At 39.8% G+C, this 13413-nt stretch overlaps 1 protein-coding gene across 1 annotated transcript; it reads right to left on the minus strand.

Moving 5' to 3' along the window:
- Nucleotides 1-771: 771 nt before the first annotated feature.
- On the minus strand, nucleotides 772-1724 carry LOC120722564. Its single transcript, XM_040013580.1, has 2 exons — nucleotides 1558-1724; nucleotides 772-1425 (listed from the first exon to the last, which is right to left on the minus strand). The coding sequence occupies exons 1-2, from the start codon at nucleotides 1630-1632 to the stop codon at nucleotides 772-774; spliced, it is 729 nt and encodes a 242-aa protein (XP_039869514.1). The 5' UTR covers nucleotides 1633-1724.
- Nucleotides 1725-13413: the final 11689 nt, after the last annotated feature.

The following is a 13413-nucleotide window of genomic DNA, read 5'->3' on the forward strand; positions in this document are numbered from 1 at the left end:
ACAATTTCAGTATTTTTACATCAATGGTGTTGGTGTGTTTCTCATTGGCATATGGCAGTGCTACAAATCTTTGTGCGAAGTGACTGTACTACAGTTTTTTACAGTCGCTAACAAGCGCCTACCCATACTTCAGATACTTTTTCTAAACTCTTAACACAGACCCACACCTACAAAACACAATTGGCCAAATGGATAATATCCTTCCCAAAAATACACTCTGTTAAATATATACTAACTCCTCATTTCAAAATTAGAACACATCTTTCTCTGCACACACTAACTGTACAAAAACACTATAAATCTGACTCAAAATGAAATTAGTCTGTCAAAGAATAACACTTGTCTTCACTTCACAAGGTACATGCAGTCAATCAAAGTACACCAGGTGTCAAAATACTGGCTATTATTGACATTACAAAAACTGCATAGACTTTTATGTTTCAGTTTTACAGGTATGTGCATGCGAAACATGCAATCCACCATTTTGACACCAGAAATGTCTTGGTTGGTAACTGCATGTCCACATGTACAGTAATGTTCACATTCAAAAGCATTCCAGTGAAAAGCAAACAAGTTTCTGTGTCTTTACTGTTTACTACAGGAGGTACAGTAGAAACACGGTATGATAGGACAGAGAAAGTGTCACAGTATTGCTTACAGTGAACAAAATATCCATGGAACACACAAGAGCATTCTGAACAAAAAAACAACAGCAAAAAAGCCAAGATAAAAAGGGGGGAGGGGGGCTAAAAAAAGGCAAAAAAGTTGCATCTAATCTCTGCGATCTTCAGGGTTAGGCCACATGTTTTCATCAACATCACATCTGATGTCAGCCAAGTCGATGCACCTGGGATAAAACCGCCTGGTATGTCGGATCCACCCTTGGCAATCGTCAACTGTGATGTCCCTGGAGCCAGCATCCATGGCTTCAAGGAGGGACATCTGGTCATGTGGCTGATGGTCATAAACCTTCCACCGCCATGCAGAAAAGAGCTCCTCTATGGGGTTGAGGAAAGGTGAATAGGGTGGAAGGAAGAGACTCACCAGTCTTGGGTGGACTTCAAACCATGTTGTTATTGCTTGCGAGTGATGGAAAGCCACATTGTCCCAGGTAATTACAAAGGTCCCCATGTTTTCACCCTCCTGACCCTGCTCTGGAACCAGGCGCTGGTGGAGATCATTGAGAAAGGCAAGCAAGCGCTCTGTATTATAGGGTCCAACCTGACATTTGTGAAGGAGTAATCCTGCATTTGCAATTGCTGCACACATGGTAATGTTTGCCCCTCTCTGTCCTGGCACATCAACTGTGGCCCTTTTACCAATCACATTCCGTCCACGTCGACGCCTTTTGGCCAGATTGAATCCTGCCTCATCGATGTATATGAATTCATGAGGGGCCTGGTTGGCCTCCAATTCCATAACTCTCTGAAACAAAGTTTATGTAAGTCATGTTAGTACTGTATACCATACTGTACTGTAACCTAGTATTGTGTAGGTTACCTACTTGCAAAGTGCAAAGCTTATAGAACTGGACATTGGATTGAATATACACTGTACCTGGACATATTGTCGTCGTAGCTCCTTGACCCTCTCACTGTTCCTCTCAAAGGGAACAGTGTAGAGCTGCTTCATCCGCACTCTATGTTTGGACAATGTCCGCGAAATGGTTGTGAGGCTGATTCTATCGATATTGTCGAATATCTCATGGTCCGCCACAATTCTGGTTTGTATTTCACCGCAGTTTTATTGCATTATTTGCAGTAACCATTTCCACAATGGCAAGCTCCTGATCATTACTGAGGAGCTTTCCTCTTCCCCCAGAGGGTGGAAGACGTTGCATTCTTTAGAAAGACAGACAATTCAACATATGCATTACTGTATGACCATATTGACATGTCAAGTGAGAATAGGAACAATCCATGTAAAATGCAATACTTACCTGTTGGTTTGTTGAAAGGTGCGTATAATGGAGGCAACCGTTGACCGCCTCAAATTGGGCTGCACTCTTTCACCAGCCTCTCTTGGTGAAAGACCATGGTTGATTACATGGTCAATGATAGTGGCACGGATTTCATCACTGACTACTGTTCTTGCAGCCCTTGGAATGCCACCACCACGCATTCTTACACCTATACCTTGCCCTCTCCTTGGGCCTGCTCTTCTCTCTGGGCCCCTTGCTCTTACTCCTCCTCGACCAGACATTACAGTGTTTGTCTTTTTTTTGTTTCCAAAAACATCACTCCTCAAGGTCTTGCCTTATGAACCCCACTGAGTCTAAGCCAGAATGGAAGAAGGTGTGGTTGGCCCAATTTACCCAACATAAATCAGCTGTGTGTCAATTATTCAATTGTTTGTTTGTTTACAGCTGAGATATATTTTTGATATTGATATTGTTTTTGTACTGATATCATTGCAGGGGCAGAGGTTTTTATACTGTATCTACGGTTTGGAATATTGTTTTTGCTATTGTGGGATGTTGTGTGTTAACATTCGTAGATACTACAAGAACAGTCCATAGTTTTGTTGGGAGGTATAACTTGTCTGTTAAGAAAATGTAAGCATTGTGGAAATGTGTTCACTGACTGCATATTGGGTGAACACGACATGAAATGTGTGAATGGTATGGCCACAACAGACCGATCCTGTGCTAATTGTGTTTAGAGTTTTGCAAATGTGACAACTGTTTGGACAAACGCTTGTTAGCGACTGTAAAAAACTGTAACCGATTCTCATTTCAAGATGTCCTTATGGTACTTGCTACAGTGTAGCGGCTCGAGTTAGGCTGGACCCGTTGGCCAGCTACCCTCAGGGTCATTCCACGGTTGATTACATGGTCCACTATTGTAGCTCTGATGTCATCAGCAATTCTATTTCTTACTCTTCCTACCCTTCCTCTCCCCCCTCCTCATCTTCCTCTCCCCCCTCCTCATCTTCCTCTCCCCCCTCCTCATCTTCCTCTTGCTCCTCCTTGTCCTTGTCATCCTCTTCATCCTACTTCTTCACCTCCACGTCCTCTTCCTCGGCCTCCTCTACTTCTCACTCTTTCTACTCCCTCCATTGTACTCCGCACACACAGCTTACCTGTATTATAGTGCTTAGGCTGATTGCAAAGTGAACTAATTATCTAAAAAAGTTTTCACATGTGAAAGTGTGCCAGACAGTTGGCAAATTAGTGTTAATGATAGCCATACATGTGTATACTTTTGCTAGGAGTGTGTTGGAAATTTGGTAATTGAGTGTTGTGCAGTGAATTGTGCCTACAGGTTTGCAAAGTGTGTGTTACAAAATTGCAAATTGAGTGCAAAGCAGTTTTTGTGCTTTTAGTTTTGCAAACTCAGTGAGTGGTTTTGCTATAAGTCTGAATAGTTTTAGAGATTGTGCTACAGGAATCACAGTTAGGGTTTAAGCATTCAGAAAAAACTGTAAGAGGATGAATAACAACATTTGAACAAATTCTATAAAAGTGATTAGACATGCTCATAAGGTTTGTATTAACACTAATAACATTAATTCTAAATTAATTTCCAAATTCTAACCCTTATGCAATGAAGTCAGAGTGTTTAAATCAGCATGTCACTGTGTAACAGTTCATCCAAGGATTCAATCCTAGGATTTTATTTGCATCATACTTAATAATTAATTAGCAAGAATCTTTGCTTGTTTGTCGTCCCAAACAAGTTGTGCATTCACATTGCTAACAAAGCTAGCTAGCATTAGCTCACATTTCCAGTCAGTATCCCAAATGTATGTAACAAGTTATGGCTTTAGAACAGGGAGTCTCAAAAGGCAATGATAAGGTCATGGTAGGTACATCCATCTTTTTATATACAGTCTACAATTTTTAGACCGTATATAATACTCTGGTTTAGGTGAGGGGTAAGATCTGGAAAGGTTCTGGGCTGTGGTGCATGTGTGAAAACAGCTTTACACACTGACTGACAGAGAGAATGACCCTCTGGCACGGATTGGCTTGTAGCCTGAGAGCTGAGAGTGAAAGGGCAGCCGCAGTGAGAAAGAGCAAAAGAGAGTGCAAACTATGTGTAGATGTCTGCAAGTGTGTGTGCGTGTATGCGCATGCAAGAGCGTGCACATGGGCATACATATGCCAGGGGTTAATTGTGGTTCAAGTGTGAGGAACAGCTGAGAGAGCTCATATATGGCACAGAGGTACAAGCATGGTGACAGGCAACTTGACAACACAACCTGTTTTATGGTGACAAGTGTCTGTGTGTGCGGTGAGGAGAGAGAGAGCGAGGTAGTGGGGGAAAAGAAAGTGTGAGAAAGAAAGAGTGAAGCTAAAGAAAGGCAGGTGAGCAGTAAAGTGCTTGTCTGCCCACCCAACATGTTGACATGACTCCTTTAAGAATAGCAAAGAGTCTTGGTAAGCAATTTCTACACTCCAGGGTGCTGATGGAGAGGATTGTGTAACTATGTATGCATGTGTGCGTATGGGGCCATCAGAGTAACTAAACAGAAGAAAGGCAAAGAAGACAGTTGGCTATCTTTCACCTGTCACCAGAAGTACTAACAGGAAGTTTTCTCAGAGGGATCGCTATTTATTTATTTTTGTTGTTGTGAGGGTTTAAAGTGGAGGCAGCAGTCAAGGTGTAGTATACTATACTAGATGCTGAAAAATAACCTGAAGCATATTTGCATGGCTTTGTGTGCGGCTCTGCCTGTGCTGTAGCTGCGCGTGTGCGCTCTTGATGCGTAAGCACAGGGTTCAAATCTTCAAAGCAGCTCTCCTCAGCTCAGTTTTCAGTTAGCAGCTAAAGGTTAGACTTATGTGTTGCTGCTTACAGTAACACACAGGGACTTCTTTACACCATATCGTTACCACTACAGAACTTACTTGTCAATCACACCAAAACCACGAAGTAGGTTACTAAATAACACCACTTCAGAAGGGGATTCCTGACAGTCGAGTGTAAATGATATGAAAATGTCACCTGAATACATCTTGACAATGCTCATTTTTTCTTCTACATATGCTTGAATCAAGCTGGTGAATAATATTTGTTTGCTATAATATTTTATATCTATTTTTTATATTTCTTTATTATTTATAAAATAAAAATAAAAGAATAAGACTACAATTAACTATGCAATATATCTATTTTATTACAACTTAAGCTTTTTTTTTCTTTTATGAGATCACTTTTTAATATTTTCTGGTCAAACCTCAGTTAATAAAAAAAAAAGCTATGTTGATCTTTTTGATCTGGTTATTTCCCAATGAAAATGTCAAACTTTTGCTGGTTTTGCAGTGCATCTGACCCCCCCCCCCCCCCAAAAAAAATCTGTTAAAAACTTCAAAACTTCAAAAAAAAAGAAAAGAAAAGAAAAGAAAAGTGAATTCTGCTTGTTATTTATTAGATCACTAACAAACAGAATTCACATCTTTATATTATATATTATTTATTATTTAAACTGCTTTTCCTGTTTGGGAAAGCAGTTTAAATAACTGTAATTAAATTAAATTAAATAATATTAATAATAATGTGCTTTATTATTATTATTATTATTATTATTATTGTGCTTGTTGTAAAACAGTAGATTTGAAAATTCATGGATAACACCAATTATTATATTTTAATATTACAATTTTTTTTTTTGATTAAAGAGCTTGTGAATACTGGTGGGTTAACAACTACGGAAGCAACACAACCAATATTATAATTTAAGGCAGCTGTGTCATCCAATTTGACTGGTAGTGTAATAAATGTGTTAAGCACTGTACAGTAACTTTAGCCTAACTTCTAAATGCTAAATTTAGCTAATTTATAGATTAACAATGCCTTTCTAACAAAATAACATCAATTTAATCATAATAACAAGACTAAAAAACAATCAACCAGTTAATGGTAAATAAACCTAACTCAAAGAAACAAGTTCTCAACTTGCAGCCTACACTCGTGCAAACAATCTGCACTCTTGCTATGTGTGTTCTGACCAGAATTAGGCGAGGTCACCAGCCAAGGTTTGAGAAATGCTGTCAGTGAGCCTAAGCTCTCATTCATGCAGCAGAAGGCTCCAGTATGAACACTGCATCCTCTCAGTGAAGTAATGTAAATTAATTACAGGATGATCCTTCTGGCCTAATCTGTCCAACATCTTATTAGGAACTATTGCAACATTATCATACAAGTACCTCGTTGTACAGCTCAGCCGAAGATAATTTGCTTTTTGTAGTGTAATAACTCTGTGTACGCTTTGTATTGATTTAAGACTAATGCAATACTAATATGGGTGCATTTGGGCATTGCACAAGATAGTGCGCTGGAATAAAGCAATTGTAAAGAAGAAATTAGTCTTTCAAGTGGTTCAAGTGAAAATCTTAATACACCACACTGAGAAATAAACAACTGTTTCCCACCAGGGATAGTGTGATAGCTCAATTTCTTTAGTCTAGGTTCAATCTTAACTGTCAGTACAGTACAAGCATTACTTAAAAATAAAATTCTGTTAAAGTGCCATGTTGAGGATATACCTAGGCCATATAAAGTTAAAAGTGAACCAAAAATAATAATACTTAGAACATGTCTATTTTTAGCATATTCTTGTTCTTCAAATAGTTTGCATTGACTGGTCAATGGAAAAATACAGTGAGAGTAAGATGTGCAGCAACTGCAGACTGAATTCAAACCGACATGGTTGTGGTATGCCTCTCAGCATGCTGAGGCTCCAGGACGCCAGATCTGGTCTTTGAAGACGCTGCCGGTTCCCTGAGGCCACACCAGCAGTAGCCGGAGGGGTATCAAATGTATTAGAGCTGCCCCACTAATAAGATAAGTGGGCTAATGCTAGCACTAGAGGTTTGCCACTCATCTCAATCTGTCGTGTTTAACAGTCTCACAGGAATAGCTCTCGAATTTAAATGCTGGGCAGCTGTTGATGGAGTGGAGAAGTGTAGTGTGTATTTCAGAGAGCAGTGCAAGTATGTGTGTGTGTGGGTATGTGTTGGTGGGGAGTGAGCATGGGTGGAAGCAATGTAAGACGCTGGCTAAGTCTCATGGAACATCAGTTGACACTAGAAAAATACAGCTGCCGATAAATCTCCGACAACAGCCACGGACTCATGTTTCGCGCTATGATTTATCAGAGTTGTTCCTTTTAGACTTGCCATTTGGAAGCCACAATCTCTGTAGGTCATTTGTACAACTTACTTCTAAACTTTGATCCTGGGTAAGGAATAAATGTAGGTAAAAAGATACTTGGACATAACCAAGATGAAATCAGATGCATATCATTTTATCCTATTTCCTTCTCTATGCAAAATTTGTCTTAAATAATCAGTGATTCATCATAGAAGAAGTTATTTAACCACTAACAAAATGTCACGTCTGCTTGAAAACTGCGCTTAATTGAAATATGTGTCTTGTAAGGTGAAAGCTATTACTCTCACTCAGTCTGTATTGATCTGAAGTTTTAGCCCTGATGAGATTCTCCCGGTGTTTATTAGACTGAGGGGAACTTATTAAGACATGATGGCTATTTTCCCTGCTAAACATGATTATTTAATAACAAAAATGGTCTTGTTCACTGTGTTGTTATATTGCAGGTTGGAGTGGTTTAAAATGTTTATGATAGAAAATGTGTTTAGAGAACTTAAAAACTAAATTGACTAAATTTACTACGTGCTTGCCAACATATCACTGATTTACGTTTATAATAGAAATTTGTTTTACAGGGCAGATCAACTGAACACGGTTTAGCTTCATTGCACAATTTTGGGCATCGGACTACATATCCATGCATCATTACTCTAATTATATTCGTGCTGTTCCATTACATCACTCGACCACCGCACAACTATCCTCATAGGCAAACAACAGGTGTTTGCAATCGAATAACACGCGTGACATGAACACGAAATTTGAATGCAGATTATTCTGGTCCTTTTTTTAAATTCTCATTATTTCCAAAATCTCAGAGTTTGTTTTACTTTTTTAATTTAGTCTGCATTTATCTAGCTTATTAAAATGTAAACATAAGTATTTTTTATTATGGCGATGTTTATCATAACTGGTCCAGCTACCTATTTCAGTGTCCACTTTAAAGAAATAACTCTTTCTTATTATATAAGAAACACACAGCTTCCTTCCATCACACTGTGACATGACAGGGAACATTAAGGTTTCACATCTTCTACATTTTCACATATCTATAATATCGAGAAATATCGATATTTTCTTTATATGCTACAAGCATTAAGCACTTTAATTTTTTTATATAAATGTATTTCATTTAAATTTTGAAATCAGTAAAAGCAATTTAGAGAAAACAGTATCTGAAAGCATTCGGAAAATGGCTCGATCTGGAGTCCAGTGTCAGCATGGCTTGTGCTGCAATGCACTCATTCCTTTGCAAATGCTGACACTAATGTCAACACATCTAAGGGTACTGTTTATACGCTGATAAACATAATAATTTCATAAGTGGGCTTAATTATGACAGGATCCGTGTTTGTCCAAGTCTCTGTTGTAATCAGCTTTCATCAAACAGTCTTTTTCTCCCTCTCCGCTTCGGTAACAATGTGGATAATTTCGCCCAAATAAAAAGGGCTGGCATAAATCACAGAACAGGCCTTTAGATGGCACTGAATTTGATCTTAGCTTTCCCCACACGAGTTTGTTTGCTAACGGCCGTGTGGACACCGCACACTCTTAACACATTCAAATTCCTCCCGTCGCCCCCATCGCCTCCTCGTCTCTGCGCTTGAGACAACCTGGAAACTACCGTCCAAGAAGCGAGGAAGCTGGCACTCCATAGCAAGCACCTCAATTACAAATGTTATCAATCCCAGGCAAAGACAGAGCTTAGCACTCGTGTCTGTTTTTCTCATCAGCAGTGGTAAGGGTAGCAGCTAGAGGACAGGAGAGAAGGGCTCAAGAGAGACAGTGACAGCAGTTTGTACATGCGACGGCGCTTGTGTGAGCGAACGTGTCTATCCTCTAAATCTCTACCGACCACTCCCACACCCCTCTGCCTTAAATATCTCGCCGCCTTCGGTGCGTCTTTCTTGATATTCCTTGGGATCTTGACTCCGTGCCCTCTGCAAAACCTTACGAACCAAATCGTCTCAAATTCAGCCCTCTGAAATAATTAAGGGGTTGCATGCCGCCAAAAATAAGAGTGTGTGTATTTCTGAAGTGGGGAGGGGACATATGTTTGGAGTCCTGGGATGCCAGGGTGAATCTAGTGAGGTTCAACTTGTTAGGAAAACTGGGTATTGCCTTACACTTCCGTTGACATGACTGCAGTATCAGTGGCGTGGGTGTGTTAGGTGTCAGCCACCGCTTGGCTGACCCCTCCAAGGATGCGCATGTTTACAGAGGTGTTCTCACAAACATTTGCCTAGTGCAGCGCGACAGACAGGCCCCATGGGCATGAAGAGGTGTTTATAGTTATCTTGCCGTTTGTAAGTTGTTGTTGTGCCTCACAAGTGGTTTAGACCAAAAACACTAAGACATGCTGTCTCTTGTGATAAAACTTATGGCTTATGACTTCTGGTTATGGCTCCTGTTTAAAGGAGTAACACCTTTGTCAGACATGAGCTGTGTAACATTCTAGTATCTGTTAAAGTGAGCACAATCGTTGAAGTGGAAGACTGCTGATCTGAAGTGTCCTTGGGCAAGAACCCTAACTTGATAATTAGGGTGAGAAACCACGACAACGCACCCAAGTAGCCACACATCCTGATGAAAACCAGGGGAGAGGTTGCAAAGGTTGATGGAGTCCACATGGCCAAAGGGTACAAGCCGCAGAGAACCAGAGGCAACTAGCAGCCGACTGCAACAGTCCCAGCAACCGAGAACCTAGCAGAGCCCCTTCCAGCCCTCCCCCAAAGTATCCCAAGTCATTCCAAACAACCACACCAAAACATCCAGCTATACACCTTAGAATTATGAGGTGCCCACATAGTCAGGGAGACATCAACGACCAGTGGTGAGCAGTAAGAAGGGGAACCCCACAATCCATCCAGCTGCGCCCCGAACACCCACTCACAATGCTCTTAAAGACCCTGGCCCAATGGTGCAATCCATCTGAAGTTGGAAGACTGAATTTCTGAATTCCCAGTTGGAAATCTCCGAGTTCACAATCCATGATCGCCGCAGTGAACACAAACTTGTCATCTATACATGTTTGTCTGTTTTTGACTGGCTGAATAATCCATATGTAGAGCTCTGACTATATTCCATCCATGAATGTGCTTTTTATACACAGAAAACAACAAGTACTGCACTGTGCTGCTAGTGATGGGTGCATAACTAAGGAGCAAAACAAATCCTCTTTCTCAGCTTGGGAGTTATTTTGCTCCTATTTTGCTCCCAGCACTGAAATCCAACTTCCGATGTTTACGGGACACAGCACAAGTTCTGTTTCATGTCCACGTGAAGATGATGTTTGCTTTCTAGTCTACAATGAAACCACAGAGTGTAAGATGACCTTAAACATGAGATCAGTGAAATTGAAATTAGATAGCATTTTTTCTCTGCTGGGGACAGGAAGAGACTGAACAGGCTGATCTGCAGGGCCAGCTCTGTTCTAGGATGCCCTCTGGACCCAGTGGAGGTGGTGAGTGACGGAGACGGAACGGGACGGAGAGATTTCGCAGGTCTTTCCTCCCCACTGCTGTCAGACTCCACAACAAAGACTTTTGCAGCTGATCAAACACACAAACCCACACATGTGCAATAAGACTAAGTGCAATACACTTTTCTGACAAAGTTGTATTTTCACTCAGTTGCATTGGCATTCTATTTTTATCCTATAGTACATTTTATTCTATTTTATTCTACTGTATATAGTATTTTATTTTATTCTATTCTATTCTGTACAGTTGTGTACAGTATATTATTCTTATTATATTCTAATTTTTGCTATATAACTTTGCACTGTCCACTGTGCACTGCTGTGACAAAACAAATTTCCCACATGTGGGACTAATAAAGCTTATCTTATCTTATCTTATCTTATCTTATCTTATCTTTTAAACGACGCTGTTCTGAGTACTTTTTGATAATAAATTGTGTGTTCTAATGTTAATCTTACCACTGTTTCTACGAAACAACCAGGTCTTTCAATGATCTGAGCACTCCCAGTAGAAAAGAAATAGTTAAAAAACACACACACAACAGTCTCTATTAAATTTTTTGTCATATATTATTATTACAATAAAATGTTACCTTCCAAAATAATAAATCGAGAACATCAGCTTAAAAATATTTAGTGACTCAGCTATGTAATTTTCATTAGCATTGTGCAAAAGCTGAGCCTGGCTGTGCAACAATCTCCTTGAGATAGCACTCACTATGTACCTCAAAGAAGTGAAGAAAGTTTTTTCTGTTGTCTATTTAAACATAGACTTTCGTATTGTTTTTGAGAAGATAAATTGGAAAACAATTCTCTAGAAATTGTGGTATTTTCTTTTTTTAATTATTTAATAATCTGGGTAAAGATAGAATGTTTTAATCACTTCACAAGGAGAAAGAAAATTATGCCATTATGTTCAGAAAATATACACGTAGGAACTAAACTATGTATGTGCGTGATTATAAATCAGGATTTAGAGCAGCATAAGCACAGAAAAGACAGCTTGGTATAAAGGTCTTGTTTGTAATGTACCAGAAGCCTAAGCCTTGACTCAGCTTTACAAACAACAAAAATATACACAGGCTCACCCAAATATTCTATAGCATTCGTTTTCACTAGCAAAGATGGACAGCGAGCAGACACACAGATGCGTATCACAAGCTCGTGTGCACACACAATTCATAAGCATGCAGACTGGGGAGCAGGCGTCCTTTTGTTAGAGGGAGAATGGAAAGTGTGAAGGACGTGACGAGGGAGATAAGTGTCCTCCAGGGCCCTGAGGTTACCCTAATGGTGTCATACATCACCACTCACAAAGCCATGCAGAGCAAAGTTGTCAATGCATGAATGCTGCACTATTACTATCAGCCATTTTAATCATGGCAGCTGTCACTGCGCTAATCAACACCATAACTTCACACTGGAAATCACTCAGAAAAACTCTCTCATCCTGCCGTGTACCAAGCTGTATACAACAGGCAGAAAGTTACTCGGATTGGGGCGGGTGGTGGGGGGGCTGAGGGGCTGTAACTTTGTAGTGCATCATTGCCCTTGTTTAATGGAGGCTTGGCTTTTCCTAAGCAGTTGTTGTGACAATGCTAAATGCTGCTTTTATGAATGTGCTAAAAGGGACCCCACCAACCCCACTGCCCACTGTCAACATCTCCCCTCCCAACAGGCACACAACCAGACTGTCCAGAGGGGCATTATGGAAACACACAATGAGGGGTAAACAACCCTTGCTACTCTGCAACTGTTTGTCCTCCTTGTCCTTTCCAATACAGATTCTGTTATTTATCACTTCTGAATTTTGTTTTCATCCACCCTAAAGTTATACACACAGTGGTCTTGTGTGATATCAGGAAAAAAAAATCTACTTTGATGATTCCGTAGAATATTACGCTCGACTGAACATCTTAATCCAGCCACTGCTGAACAAATTATCTCACTATTCGCATGAACAAAAAAATGGACTCATCGTAATCTGAGGAAATGATTATTCCCAGTACAGTGTAAGGTTAAAAGGTTGGCTTGTGTCTTTTTGCTACTTGCAGCTTTTCATGCAATGTTGCAGACAATAAAAAGCTGTCTATTGCCCCTCATTTGGATAATTTGAAATACTGTCTAACATGGCAAACATGCTCTATAAATCGTGTTCTAATGCAAACCTGAGCACAGAAGTCACTAAACACAATATTTTTGAACATTTTGACAGCTTTCTATTCTCTGTCAGCATTTTTGTTTTTTAATACTGGCTTCTTCAGAGTAGGTGTAAACCTGGTTTGTTTTACTAACATATACTTTGTACAACTCGTGCCACATAATGTTTACTGAGCCTGATGTTAGGTAGACATTTTGCAGTCATGCTAATTTGGTGTAATTGCCAAAGGCAAATGTTTCTCAAGGCACCTAACCACACTGTGCTATTGTATATACACATTGCAGTATTCCCAAACCCTTAGTGCCATTTCACTGAAACAACAAAACACTGATGTTCTTTAGCTTTTGTGAAATCAGTTATTGGGGTGTTGGTAAAGTCTATTTTCTGTTTGCAGACAGTTTCATATCGTTCATAATTCTGTATAATTTGTTTAGAATTATAGTTACGTGAAATATTTCAAAAGAGGAGCAAAAAGTCATTTTCAGAGAAAAAAGGCTTATAAGTCTTATATTAAGATGCAGGGTACCATGATAGGCATCCAGTAAAAGCACAATGTTTGGTGACAGATGTCAAGACGGCAAATAAACTATGTTGATCAAATTTGGTTTCACTTAGGGTCATTACTATGTGGGTTTGGACTGAAAGGGATTGGACTT

This window comes from Simochromis diagramma, unplaced genomic scaffold (genome assembly GCF_900408965.1).
Source record: "Simochromis diagramma unplaced genomic scaffold, fSimDia1.1 OVJJ01000649.1, whole genome shotgun sequence".
Classification (NCBI taxonomy): Eukaryota; Metazoa; Chordata; class Actinopteri; order Cichliformes; family Cichlidae; genus Simochromis; species Simochromis diagramma.